Raw genomic sequence first — 13,460 nt, 5'->3', positions numbered from 1 at the left:
AGACAGCAAACAGGATTGGGGCACAGTCTAACCCGAAGTTCAAATGTTGTGTTTTTCCAAACTTCTGATGTGATATTTGCACAGATGTTTTTCCTAACATCTGTCATCATTCTAAATCCTCTGGCCTCAGCGACTGAAGTCATCTGAGGGCAAACATGTTTACTTGTAACAACTTAATGCAATAAGCATATTTCAGTTGCTTCAAAATCAAATCATGTCCAACTGTCTATTCATGTGTAAACAGCCTTAGAAAATAATGTGTTGCGAAAAAATCTGTGACACTCCTTGCAAAAATATATATTTTTAAGTAAACTAGGCTTTATTGGGGCTTTCTACATTTAGACCAATATCTATTATGCTGCTTGCTAGGAGGCACTCCCCTTCCTACATCTTCACAGTGTACGTTGCCTAAAGCGTTCTACCCAGTCAAAGCCATTAGACTACCTTCTTGGGATGCGGAGTACATTATTCATCTGCATTAATCAATTCAATCCACTCAGATATGTTTCCAGTGCCGCCTCTATACTGAACACGGAAAATCACTTTGGCAGTCCGTCAACGGGAGGCTTGAGAAACATACACCTAGCCCAACGGATGAACATCACACATTTACAGTGCATTTCCATGCTACACACACACACACAGATACACACAGACACACACAGACACATACAGACACATACAGGCACACACAGACACACACAGACACACACAGATACACACAGACACACACAGACACACACAGACACACACAGACACGCACAGATACAGACAGATACACACAGATACACACAGACACACACAGATACACACAGACACACACAGATACACATAGATACACACACACACAGACACACAGATACACACAGATACACACAGATACACACAGGCACACACAGATACACACAGACACACACAGACACACACAGACACACACATATACACCCAGATACACACAGACACACACAGACACACACAGACACATACAGACACACACAGACACACAGACAGACACAGACACACACAGATACACACAGATACACACAGACACACACAGACACAGACAGACACAGACACACACAGATACACACAGACACATACAGACACACACAGACACACACAGACACACACAGATACACACAGACACACACAGACACACACAGATACACACAGACACACACAGACACACACAGAGTCACAGACACACACAGACACACACAGACAGACACAGACACACACAGACACACACATACACACACAGATACACACAGACACACACAGACACACACAGACACACACAGACACACACAGACACACACAGATACAGACAGATACACACAGACACACACACACACACAGACACACACACACACACACACACACACACACACACCCTCCATGGTGTAAGTAACTAACTGTCTAGTCTACCTCCTCCGCCTTGTACAAGCCCAGAGAGGATGAACAGATAGCATGTTGACACTGTGCCTTCCAAGCAGAGCACTCTATGGTTCTAGGGGATGGCCACTGAAGAACAGAGGGGTGAGCAGAGCCTAGAAAGTAGGTCACATGACATGGGCTTCAGGAATCTGAGGCATGCCGCTCCTGTTCCCCGGGGTGATGGCCCACCCTGCACTTTATGACCTGGTCGCTCTGTGACCCCTGTGTGACCCCTACACTGGCCATGTGTTTGCATGTGTCAACAATGTCTGAGATCTGACTCTTGTGTAACATCTACCTCCTCTGCAAGACAGACATGACATAACAGAGATCACCTTCAAAAACTGCAATCTGCCCACCTGCGCGCAGGCAGGCAAGCATGCAGCGCTCAGCATTGAAATAGAGTGGCAGGTTGTGAATCAGCAGGCCATTACATTCTCACAGTGTCTTCCTGTCAGGAGTAGAGTGGTATGGTGTCAATGTGCGGGGGAGAAACAGCAACGGCCATGGAAATGGTCCTTTCTTACCGAGGCACCTCATTTAATCATGTTATCCATTCTCTCTCTCCGGAGAAGGGATAAGCCCTGAGCCCTGACAGACAACTCGTGACGTTAGAATTATAAGGTTCTATCTCCATTTTTGTCAGAATTTAGTTTTGTACATAATCTGATCCATTAGGTGTTTATTAATGCCTGTGTGGTGTTATTTTTTAAATGTTGACATTTTTGAGTTAGTAATTCATAAAATACAAAGGTTCCATCTCACAGAACATAATGGAATGTAAAAACTTTGACGCTCAATATCTCTGAACTGCCCTGAACGGAGATAGAACCTTATCATTCTAAACGGAGATAGAACCTTATCATTCTAACGTCACGTAGACGTGGAGGTGAAATAAGATCATATCATATGACAGTGATATGGCACGGTGGCCATGGAGAGAGAGCTCTCACAACGCTGGTATGGACAAGTGTGTTTAAAGGTCTAGTTGAACACTGCTCCCTCCCTCTCTCAAGTGTTTCTCTCATGGTCTGACTTAAAGTGTTTACAGCACAGTTCTGCAAGAGACCATTGAAATGGTAGTGACTAGTGAGCATTAACAGTGTAACTTAATATGTGATTAAGGAGCAATTCAATTTCACGCACCATTAGTGTTCAAGTCTAGTTTCTTCAACGCGCACGACAACACCATAAGAAAGCCTGTCAATGGCCCACCATTTGTATAAGGGTCTGATGAGTCATCGTAATAAAAAAAAAATAAGGACACTTGACAGGAAATGACACATCATCATCAATAATAGAATCTGCAGCCGAATCGCCGCAAGGCCGCCCGACACAAATGAATGACACAATGTGACACAATAAGATACAAATGAAAGAAGAAGCAGAGTTGTTTAGAAACTGAAACGTGACAGAAATGAGTCATTCATACTCAGCTATGTTCCCTTAGTTAGAATGTGCGGTATTCCCTATCACAAGACAGATCACTCAGAGTAGCCCAGAGAGCTGTGACAGACAGTCTGGTTGTCTGAGGTCCTGGCTAGCTGTACAAAGTGGGGACTGATCAGATCGGGAGCCACTCCCTTGTTGTCTACCTGTTCTTCTACCTCCAGCTCATGTGATTGTCATGTGAGGTGTCATCGTGCGTGCAGCCATTGAGCAACGAGGAGAGATTAGGTTGTCTCTCTCAACCACAAAGCAAACATAATGACTTCATCACCAAAGTATCCCCTCTGGCACTGTTTACTCAGTTACAGCTGAGGAGGTAGGGTTTTTCGGATGACAACCACCACCGTAGGCGACGAGAATGTGAATGTGAATCTAGAATTAACTATTGTCTTATGAAATGTTTTATCTATTTACTTCTTATATTTGCTTTTATTCTTTGTAATTGTTATGTTCTTACTATGCTCCTCTCATTGTATTTTTAAATAAATCTATGTAAAGCACTTTGAATTGCCCCTGTTGTATGAAATGTGCGATACAAATAAACTTGCCTTGCCTTGCCTAGAATGACCCCCTGCAAAGTATAGGCTATGCATGAGAGCAAGACAACCACTGATTCCAAATGATCCTGGTCATAAGTCATCAACCAATCAGAGCAGACCAAATCAAACCCAGCCTAGGTTACATTCCCAACCAGAACATCCAGAGTACTGACACAGCACCGCCATGGCGCCGGGTCTGGATGAAAATATAGGACAGGAGTCAGGACATGAAATATTCAAGAAGCTAAGAATGGTGCTCTCAAGCACAACATCCCTTTCCTCCGTCTCCTGCCAAACGAGGCCAGTAAAGACCACTGCTGGGAATAACTCTGGGCTGGGGATGAGGCCTTGGTTGGAACCCACTTGCAAAACAGAAAACCGAACCACCCAGAGCTTTTAAAAAAAGCCTTCAAGCTAAACTTGCCAAAAACTGAACAGTGAGTAAACAGGGTGGAAACCCCTCCTCCGCATTTTTCTCTTGTAAAATGGAAATGAGGCAAACAAGAAGGCTAGGAAACAAGAGGCTAGGAAATGGCTCTGAGTGCCGGCCGTGAAATCAAAGAGTGGAAGGGGAAAAGGGCGGCACCAAGAAAAAGAAAGAAAAGAGGAACTCGGGAGGCGAGAGAATGGATCTGCATCTCATTTGAGTGGGACAGGAGGGAACTAATGAATGACCTCATCAACACCCCCCCCCCCCCTCGCACCAACACCCCCCCCCCCCCCCCCCCTCGCACCAACACCCCCCTCCCACCAAGCCCTGGGGTGATGTAAGGGGCTGAGAGGGCCCAGACACACTGGAAGCGCAGTGTAAACAACCAGCACAAACTCTGCGCCAGGCACAAAAATGTGTATCTGAGTGTGTGTGTGTGTGTGTGTGTGTGTGTGTGTGTGTGTTCTTTAAACTCTTTAAGCAAAGAAAAAGGAACAAAAATGTGTATCTGAGTGTGTGTGTGTGTGTGTGTGTGTGTGTGTGTGTGTGTGTGTGTTCTTTAAACTCTTTAAGCAAAGAAAAAGGAATGGAGAAGGACCGCACATAAAGATCATGAACACGTGTACACTACATGACTATAATGCAACTGTCTGTAACAGTGTTTCAACTGCAAATCTTAACTTAAACTTGTCTGTGACCGTGTATGGAGAGGAGATGACAATGCAGGGTTTAGGTTGTCACTGATCAATGACGAAACATTCACTCCTCTGGTGTAATTCATTTTCATGAAAAATCGTCCATTAGATAAACGGACTGACTTATATAGCTATGCCTTTATCCAAAGCGCTTTACAACGGCCTCTCATTCACCCATTCACACACACATTCACACACCGATGGCGGCAAGCTACCATGCAAGGCGCTGGCCGGCCCGCTCACTGGGAGCAATTTTGGGGTTCAGTGTCTTGCCCAAGGACACTTCGACATGCGGCCAGCCGGGGCTCGAACCGCCGATCTGCCAACCTTGCGATCATTAGACGGCAGCTCTACCTCCTGCGCCACAGCCGCCCCATAGATATGACAAGTATGGAGTAGACAAATTGGGGCTGAAAGAAAATCCATTGAAATGCATATCAATCTGCTTTTGAATAATAGTCACGTCTCTGTTGGTTGGTGTCTCTCTCTGCCACTGCTTTCATGCTGTCACCTGGCCTGGACAGAGAACAATGCACAGCGTTCTGCTCCCTCTCTCCCCTCATGCGCTGTCATCCTTTTCAAAGCCACCATGGTGATGAAATACCCAGCTTATCTGAGGCAGCAGTGAACACACACACACACACACACTCACACTCTCACACGCTCACACGCTCACACGCACACACGCACACACGCACACACGCACACGCTCACACACGCACACACTCACACACACGCTCACACACACACACACACGCACACACACACACATGCACACACTCACACGCACTCACACACACGCACTCACACACACGCACTCACACACACACACGCTCACACACACACACACACGCACACACACACACATGCACACACTCACACGCACTCACACACACGCACTCACACACACACACACACACACACACACCCTGACCACCAGGACCAGCGGTAATGGGGAGTGATAGGCCCGCTGCCCTGAAGCCACTCTCAGTCTCAATGACATCAGAGGAGCCGAGGGGGCCGGATATCTGGGCTGCACAGGGCTGCCATTCAGAACTGAGCCGCCTCTATCGGCATGCCGACCCCATCGCCCGTGGCAACCTGCTCTACGTCCCCTTGGGGGTTGGGAACGCCGGCACAGTTTAATCCTCCACTGGTCTCAGCCAGGCTGGTCGCACGGCTCCCCCCACACACCCCTGTCACAATGAGTTTACATTACAGCGCTGGGACGATGTGCATAGGCTAGGAGGAAGGAGGGGGAACCGTTCACAATGTTCCTGAGGCAGCACAACCTTCTGTAGTTCCACTTCGCTAACGTAGATTAAAGATATCTGTTGTATTACTAAACCTCTGCAAACAAACCAAATTGATTGTGTCAAAGTCCTCCTCGAACAATCGATACTTGATGGATCATTTGAGAACACAACCTGGCCAAGAAGATGTATCCAGTTAATGGGTTTCATTGACTTCTCAGTTCTCAGCGGGCTGTAAGGCGGGTGTGTTTAGACACTACCTAGAAAATACAGGAGACAGGAAGGGCTCGGCCTGGCGCATACAATAGTCTTCAATCACAAACTATAGTTGGCCAGATGCCCGTTATAAAAACACAGCTGTGCCGGCCTGGTTAGTCATTATTACAACCGCTTTGAACGTCTCTGTTATCTGGGTTTCCTCGGTGCAAAACCTCTACGAGTGACATAGACAAAGTTCTCCTCTCTCCCAGGGGGTTACGTTTCAAACTCAGCAGCAATCTGGAGCCAGCTGAGAGAAGAACAACAAAAGAGCTGGTACAAACTGTTTCTGATGTGGAATCAGATCTTTGCAGTGCTCCTACTCCTAAAGCTGTATCTAGATCTTTCATCAATGGCACCACAGGCACCAATAATAGTGCCATTTTGTGTCATTATGAGTTTGTTGACATTCGTAGGGGGTTCTTGAAATAGCTGGGGACTAACTGTGTGTGTTCTTGTGTGAGGTAGCTGGGAGATGATGGTTGTCATTTTGTTCAGAAGTAGCCATTTTCAGAGCCATTACTTCAGGTGAATAACATCAGGTTTCAGCAGTAATCTTCGCCAGACATATAATTATGGAGGATATTCTAACAGTCCTCAGAGTAGTGTTTGGGGTTTTTTACAGTCCCACCCAAAATGTCCAGTGAATTTCTGCTGGTGAGAGCTCTAATTATAGGCTCCACAAAAACAAGGACAAGACCTAGCCATAGCCAAGACCTAGCCATAGCCATAGCCAAGACCTAGCCATAGCCATAGCAGTAGACCTAGCCATAGCAGTAATGTGCAATCTCAGGCCCATACAGTAGCAGGAACCAGGTCTCATCTTCCATTATCCCTGGCATGGGAGGGAGGGAAACTGCTCTGACTGTTTGAGGACTGTTTACTGCAATGTCAACCATCAGAATATGAAGGGTACTATGACTATGAAGGGTACTATGACTATGAAGGGTACTATGACTATGAAGTGTACTATGAAGTGTACACTTGATGAACAATAATAGGTTGTTACTTCAAGAGGAAGACTGATATCAGCGAAACAGGACTAATGTTATTCACAACACTTGTGGAAAAAAATAAACGACAGTTCACAAGATGGCCGCCAGAAAATTATTGTTTTAATCGACATCCCTTAATTTGCAGAAGAAAGGAGGAGGAGAAGTTTAACCCATATGAACTGGACCGTGCCCTTTAGCTGAACAGGGTCTGGTCTAATATTAGCAGATGGGTCTGGTGACCGGGGCTTTTCAGAAGACCAGAGAGTTCGCCTGTCTGGTTTATTTTGAGAGAGGAGAGGAGGTGGCAGCGAGCGTCAGAGTGAGTTCCCTCCCTCTCGCCCTTGCCTCGGCATGTCACTCAAAAGGGGTACAGCTGTTTGGGAATAAAATTAGGCCTTGCCTTGCCACCACCACATGGGCTCAGTGGTATTTTTAAGTCACAGAGAGAAGAGACTAGCCAGAAGGATAGAGAGGATAAATAGCTGATGAGTACATTTCAGGGTCCCTTGTGTTTTGAGAGTGTGGGTCAGCTATGAGACAGCGTGTGTGTCTGGTATTCAGTCACTTCCTCTCTGTACCTCCGGGTTGTCATGGTAATGACCATGATATATTACTAACCACTCCCAATCAACTGGTAGTTTGGATAATATAATGAACATTTAGCTCAGCCAATTTACCAGCCAACATTGCTTCACTGCACAGTCATCTGTTGTCATGGTGATTAGTCTTCAGCGTTAAAGTGTTACAGGCCTCCGTAACATTATAATTACAAGCCTGATCCATCTGAAACATCAATGGTCTCATATTTCAAAAGGCTAATATCATGGAGAAAAGACAAAGGGGATTACAGAGGAAAAAGAAAGAAAAGTTAGCCTAGCACCAGACATCCATCAAAAGTCAAAATTCTTCAAAAGCTAAACCTACGACGGTAAAAGTAAGGCCAGGGGCATAGTCTTTTAAAGAACATAATGAGGATTTAGGGAAGCCTTCCGTGTCCTATCCGGAGGCTTAACCAAACGTAATCTACCCGAGCCCTACCCTTATTCCTGCGCACTGCTAAAAGCATGACTAATAACCTATGTAATGGGCTTTGAATCAGCATGAATATGCCTATGGTAAAACAGTGCTTAGTTAACATCACAAGATGGCAAAAAGAGCACTAACATTTACTTAATAGCAATGATCCATATTCATTTTAACAATGACTGTTGGTAGGGGTGCACTCTACAGCAGGGTGCGGGGTAGTGGTGGTCCAGTGGATAGTGAGTTGGACTTGTGATCGGAAGGTTGTGAGTTCAAATCCCGCCTGAAGCCACACCACTACTAGTGTGCCCTTGAGTAAGGCACTTAGCCCTCAGTTACTCCAGGGGGAATGTCCCTGTAATTCGTAATTGTAAGTCAATGGCAAAATTAGAAAATTATAAATTACAGCAGAACTAGTAGTGGGCCACGTTGTTGAGTGCTGGTTAAAAGGCAGGCCTTCTCTCCATGTGTCTTCTCAGGTAGGTGGGACTCCCTTGGGAGAGGTCAGTGTTTGAGCAGTGTGATTTACACCAGCTGGGTGCTGCAGAGTGACCAGAGATGACGTGATGCTGTTTGTATAGTGGAGTCCAGCCCTGGGGAGCAGTTCTCTTCCTTCTCTCTATTACCTCTCCCTCTCCTCCCTCTCCTCCCTCTTTCTATTACCTCTCCCTCTCCTCCCTCTCCTCCCTCTCCTCCCTCTTTCTATTACCTCTCCCTCTCCTACCTCTCCTCCCTCTCTCTATTACCTCTCCCTCTCCTCCCTCTCCTCCCTCTTTCTATTACCTCTCCCTCTCCTCCCTCTCCTCCCTCTCTCTATTACCTCTCCCTCTCCTCCCTCTCCTCCCTCTCTCTATTACCTCTCCCTCTCCTCCCTCTCTCTATTACCTCTCCCTCTCCTCCCTCTTTCCATCTCATTGACACACCCTCTCCTCTACACACCTTACCAATACCTCTCTTTGCTCTCTCCATCTCTTTGCTCTCTCCATCTCTTTGCTCTCTCCATCTCTTTGCTCTCTCCATCTCTTTGCTCTCTCCATCTCTTTGCTCTCTCCATCTCATTGCTCTCTCCCAGCCCCTCGACTCATCTGTTCACCTCTCCTATCCCCAAATCTCTTCACCTCTACCTTTCCTCTCTGACACACACACACGGAAGACAGTAGTACCACTCACTCACTGTTAGCATTGGGAGAACATTAGTCTCTCTACCAGCACAGACCTGCATGTTTCTTAAGACCAAAACTTCAAACACCACAAACCCTGGCATGGCTTCTGTCACTCTGCTTCACGACTCTGATCTCTCCCTCTCTCTTTTCTTTTGTTCCTTTTATACTCTCTGGTCCTCATTCAAAACAGACTTCCTCTGTAGAACATGCTGAGCTTGGATTCTTGGGGCATTCCTGAATGTAGGAGAAGATTGGAGGAGAAGACTGCTTCCCGATGCCCAAAAACACTGACCCGCCCGCATCCATGAGAAATAATTTGGTAAAAATCTGTTCTGTCAGCATTTCAGCAGGAAGTACTAGGCTAATATCTCAGGGGATAAGTCTTGTCATCTATAGAGCCTTGTCCCTTATCCTACGGATGCTAATTCAAATACTAAAGGGGATTTAGGATTTGCCTAATCCTTTTCACCATGCAAACATTTTCAATTCTTCCCGAAAAAGTAACATGGATGAATACAGTATGTTGGGCAACAACAGGCGTCTGATTGGCAACATAATCTTTAGTAGAAACCATGCATATGCATATAGAACTAACTGGATTATTCTGCTTTTCTTGTTCGGTCTTTCTTCAGCATCTTAACCAGTAATAAATAAATGAGATTTAAAACAGAAAAGAAGCAGGATGGATAAATGAGATTATATAACGACCACACCATCTCTCCCTCCGCCTCCCACAAGGCATAGAGAAGGAAAATTGGACCCCCCCCCCCCTTTTACTAATTTCACTCTGCAAGCAAATTGAAATCTTCAGAGAGGATGAAATATTTACGTGCTAGAAACTTTCTCACACAGAAACACTTTTCTAGGCCAGCTTTGATGTCACAACCAAGCAAGGGAACACCACGGCACAACAGCTGTTATACAGCTTAGAGAATGTATGTACCGTATGCGTCAGTGTCAGAAGGTCCAAACCCTCAACTATCATTTTACATTTACATTATTGGCATTTAGCAGATGCCTTATTATTCCAAAGCGACTTACGATCGATACATTTTAGTAAGTAAGTGAATCATCTATCCACCAGTTGTAGCAGTAAGGTAATCTATGCTCAGGCCAGGGGCTATTGGCAGTCGTGCTAGAAGAAGGAAGAATTGTATTTTATTTATTTATTTTTAATTGACAGAGAAACAGGACATGGAGGTAGCAGGTGTCTCTGGAGACACAGTGCAGGCGGGTAGTTATTCAGATTCTCAAATGTTCCCTTTTAATGAATAAAGAAGGAACAGGTTTAGCACTGCAAAGATATTGCCAAAGCTCTTTAATTGCAATCCTGATCCTAAACATGATGACATCTGATCTTACACCCCAGATATCATATCAACAATCAAAATGTTTATCAAGACATCGAATTAGGGATGCAAGTTGACCAGGAGAACCAATCTCACCCTACGTTCCCATTTCATCAGAAACTGCAACCCCAGATGGTGTAAAGGAATCTCTGCACCGCACAGCAGCCATGTTTCTTCTGTGTATCATTCAGGAGGCAACAACAACACGGTCCCTTTTCAGGAAGCGAATCTTGGATGGCCCTGGTTTCCTGCCCACTGTTAATTTACAAAAGACACTAATGCAACTTTCTCTCCAAAAACGGGACACTGGTCTGGCACACGTTTTCTCCTGGTTACCGAAGAGGTCCGCTGGCTGAAGCTGAGCCGCTGAGTGATCTCGTTCTTTGCAGTCGTGACAGCTCAAGCTGGTAGGAATCCCTGTGTTACACAATAGAATAAGGGCTAGGGTTTTATCCTTTTAAAATGACTAGCATGTTTGTACAAGCTAGGGCGACGGCGACACCGCCACGTTGATTGCTCACAACATATTTTGGCCAAACAACAACTGTAGCCTACAACATGGAGCATAAGCCATGAACCTAGAAGGTACATGGTCACTCAGTCAGCCCCCGCACAGCACCCTATCAATATAACTAGTCATGGCGATATTTGATATCGATTGTTGATGCGCTACCCTAACCACCTGGATGTTGGGTAACCTACTAGTGTGAATGATACGAAAGAGGTTCATGGTGCAATACTTAACATTGAAGCTTTTTAACGGTTCCAAATGACCCCTTGAAATAAACATTTCATTTAGGCTACCAACGCTGATTTGGAGTGTTCTAGGGGAGTGTAGGCCACTCACTGATTTTCGCCTATCTGTCTCTGGTGGCTGCCTCTTAAAAACGTGCATTCATGCAGAAATAACAACAGCTAATGACCCTGCAAGTCCCATTTCGGGGGGTTATATTATTATTGGGAGGATGTTGTCTGAAGTTAACTGAATTTCGTCTCTGTGGCCAAAGGTGGCGGCTCCTTCACGGAATGACCACGGGAATTACCATTAAACTAACGGGAACGATGCAGTTATGCACTTGACATTTAAACATCATAACACGCCAGTACCAAACACATCTGTATTCAAATCCCCCTCGCCCCTTAGCGCTCGCGTCAACACAGCTCCTCATCACCCTGTTCCTACCAGCCAGGCATTCTGAGAAGCTCTTTAAAAGGTGATGGCCTGGAGTTCTATCATGTCTCTCTGTGTCTGTGAAGTGTACACACAGACAGTAACCATTTGAGACAGGTGAGAGAGAAGCACCTTGTTGTGAGTTGTAGCCCTCTTTAATGGGTCGAATGCTGCACTAGCAACACAGTCACGACAAAGAAAAAAGGCTCTATTGATTCCAGTCAGCCAGTGGCAGATTTGCAAGCTAACAGAGAGAGAGCAGATTAAAGAGAACGAACAAACGACGACGCCGACTCCAAGGGCATGGAATGAGTGGTGGTGTGTGTGTGTGATGGTGTGTGTGTGTGTGTGTGTGTGTGTGTGTGTGTGTGTGTGTGCGTGTGTGCGTGTGTGGAGCGCTCGGAGGGGCGAGTGCCTGAATGCAAATCTAAAGAAAAGAGGGATTAGAAGATGTTCTTCAAAAGTCCTGACAGAGCAGAATTCCACAATGCCTGACCAGCCTAACGAGAGTCTCTGCAGCTCCGCCACAAGGGCCTCCGGTCCACACCAAAGGGTGAATCCTAGTGAGGCGACTTAACTTGTGATGATAAATTGAACGCCGTCCAGGATTCAGGTTAACCTTTTAATGAAGAACTTAGTACATTAAATGTCCAGCTCACATTACACGTGTCACACGTCTTTTCTCGCAAGTACTGGTACTAAAATACTATACAGGTAGCCTAACTAGTGGGCGGCTGTGGAGCAGGAGGTAGAGTCAGCGTCTAATGATCGCAAGGTTGGCAGATCGGCGGTTCGAGCACCGGCTGGCCACATGTCGAAGTGTCCTTGGGCAAGACAGTGAACCCCAAATTGCTCCCAGTGAGCGGGCCGGCGCCTTGCATGGTAGCTTGCCGCCGTTGGTGTGTGAATGTGTGTGAATGGGTGAATGAGAGGCCGTTGTAAAGCGCTTTGGATAAAGGCAGTCCATTTACCATTACCATTTAGCCTAACTAATGCCCAACACTTGTGATGGTACCGTATGGGTGTGGGGTGGTACTTCAGGTAAGTATTTAAACAGGATATCATATCACACCTATGAACTGCCTTTTTGTGCCTCTCTTTGAATGTAGTTAATTAGATAGTTAGTTATCAAACAAGACAAGATACTTCCGGTCTTTTGGTATGAGGCTTGATCTGAACAACAGTAATGATCTATGTTACCTCTCATTAGGGGTGTAACTCCGTGATCCGTTCGGATCGCCCTCCACGGTTCGGAACGCATGTGTACCGCGGATCAATTGCAAAATGTTAACAAGTAATAATATTACTTAATATCTTACTTAATATCTCTTGTAAATCACAATGTAGAGTTGCCATGAAAAGATAGACGCGACAGTTGCGGGCTTTGTTGTACTCTAAAGCGCAATGATAGGTTGATAATGCGAAAGAAAAAGAATCCGTTGTTTGCTCACTTACACGTGAAGCTGGAAATCCACAACAACAAGGCTGCGTTCGTAAATCCGCTCTGGAATCTGATCAGCGTTCAAGGAACGCCTCTTGTCCAATCAAATTACTTGGTCCCTTTATGACGTCGGACCCAGTGTGCGCTCCGGCGCTCTCAAAGCGAATTGACGAACGCGGCCCAAGTGTGTCATGTTACGTTGTTCGGCGGAGAAGAACTCGAAATGCCTCCTCGTCATTTAAATCCCATGTATTGGA

At 45.7% G+C, this 13,460-nt stretch overlaps 1 protein-coding gene across 1 annotated transcript in view; it reads right to left on the bottom strand.

Moving 5' to 3' along the window:
* The window catches only part of map7d1a (MAP7 domain containing 1a), a gene marked incomplete at its 5' end in the record, with an annotated part of 55,676 nt that extends 52,065 nt beyond the window's left edge, over nt 1-3,611 (bottom strand). Inside the window, one exon of the mRNA XM_080540486.1 lies at nt 3,599-3,611. Coding sequence (XP_080396612.1) covers nt 3,599-3,611 — 13 coding nt within the window. The remainder of the gene's footprint in view (nt 1-3,598) is intronic.
* Nucleotides 3,612-13,460: the final 9,849 nt, after the last annotated feature.

Source organism: Nansenia antarctica (genome assembly GCF_963989245.1).
Source record: "Nansenia antarctica genome assembly, chromosome: 10".
In the NCBI taxonomy this organism is placed as follows: Eukaryota; Metazoa; Chordata; class Actinopteri; order Argentiniformes; family Microstomatidae; genus Nansenia; species Nansenia antarctica.
The sequence above is the reverse complement of the archived record's forward strand: the minus strand, read 5'-3'. Positions and strand labels throughout refer to the sequence as shown.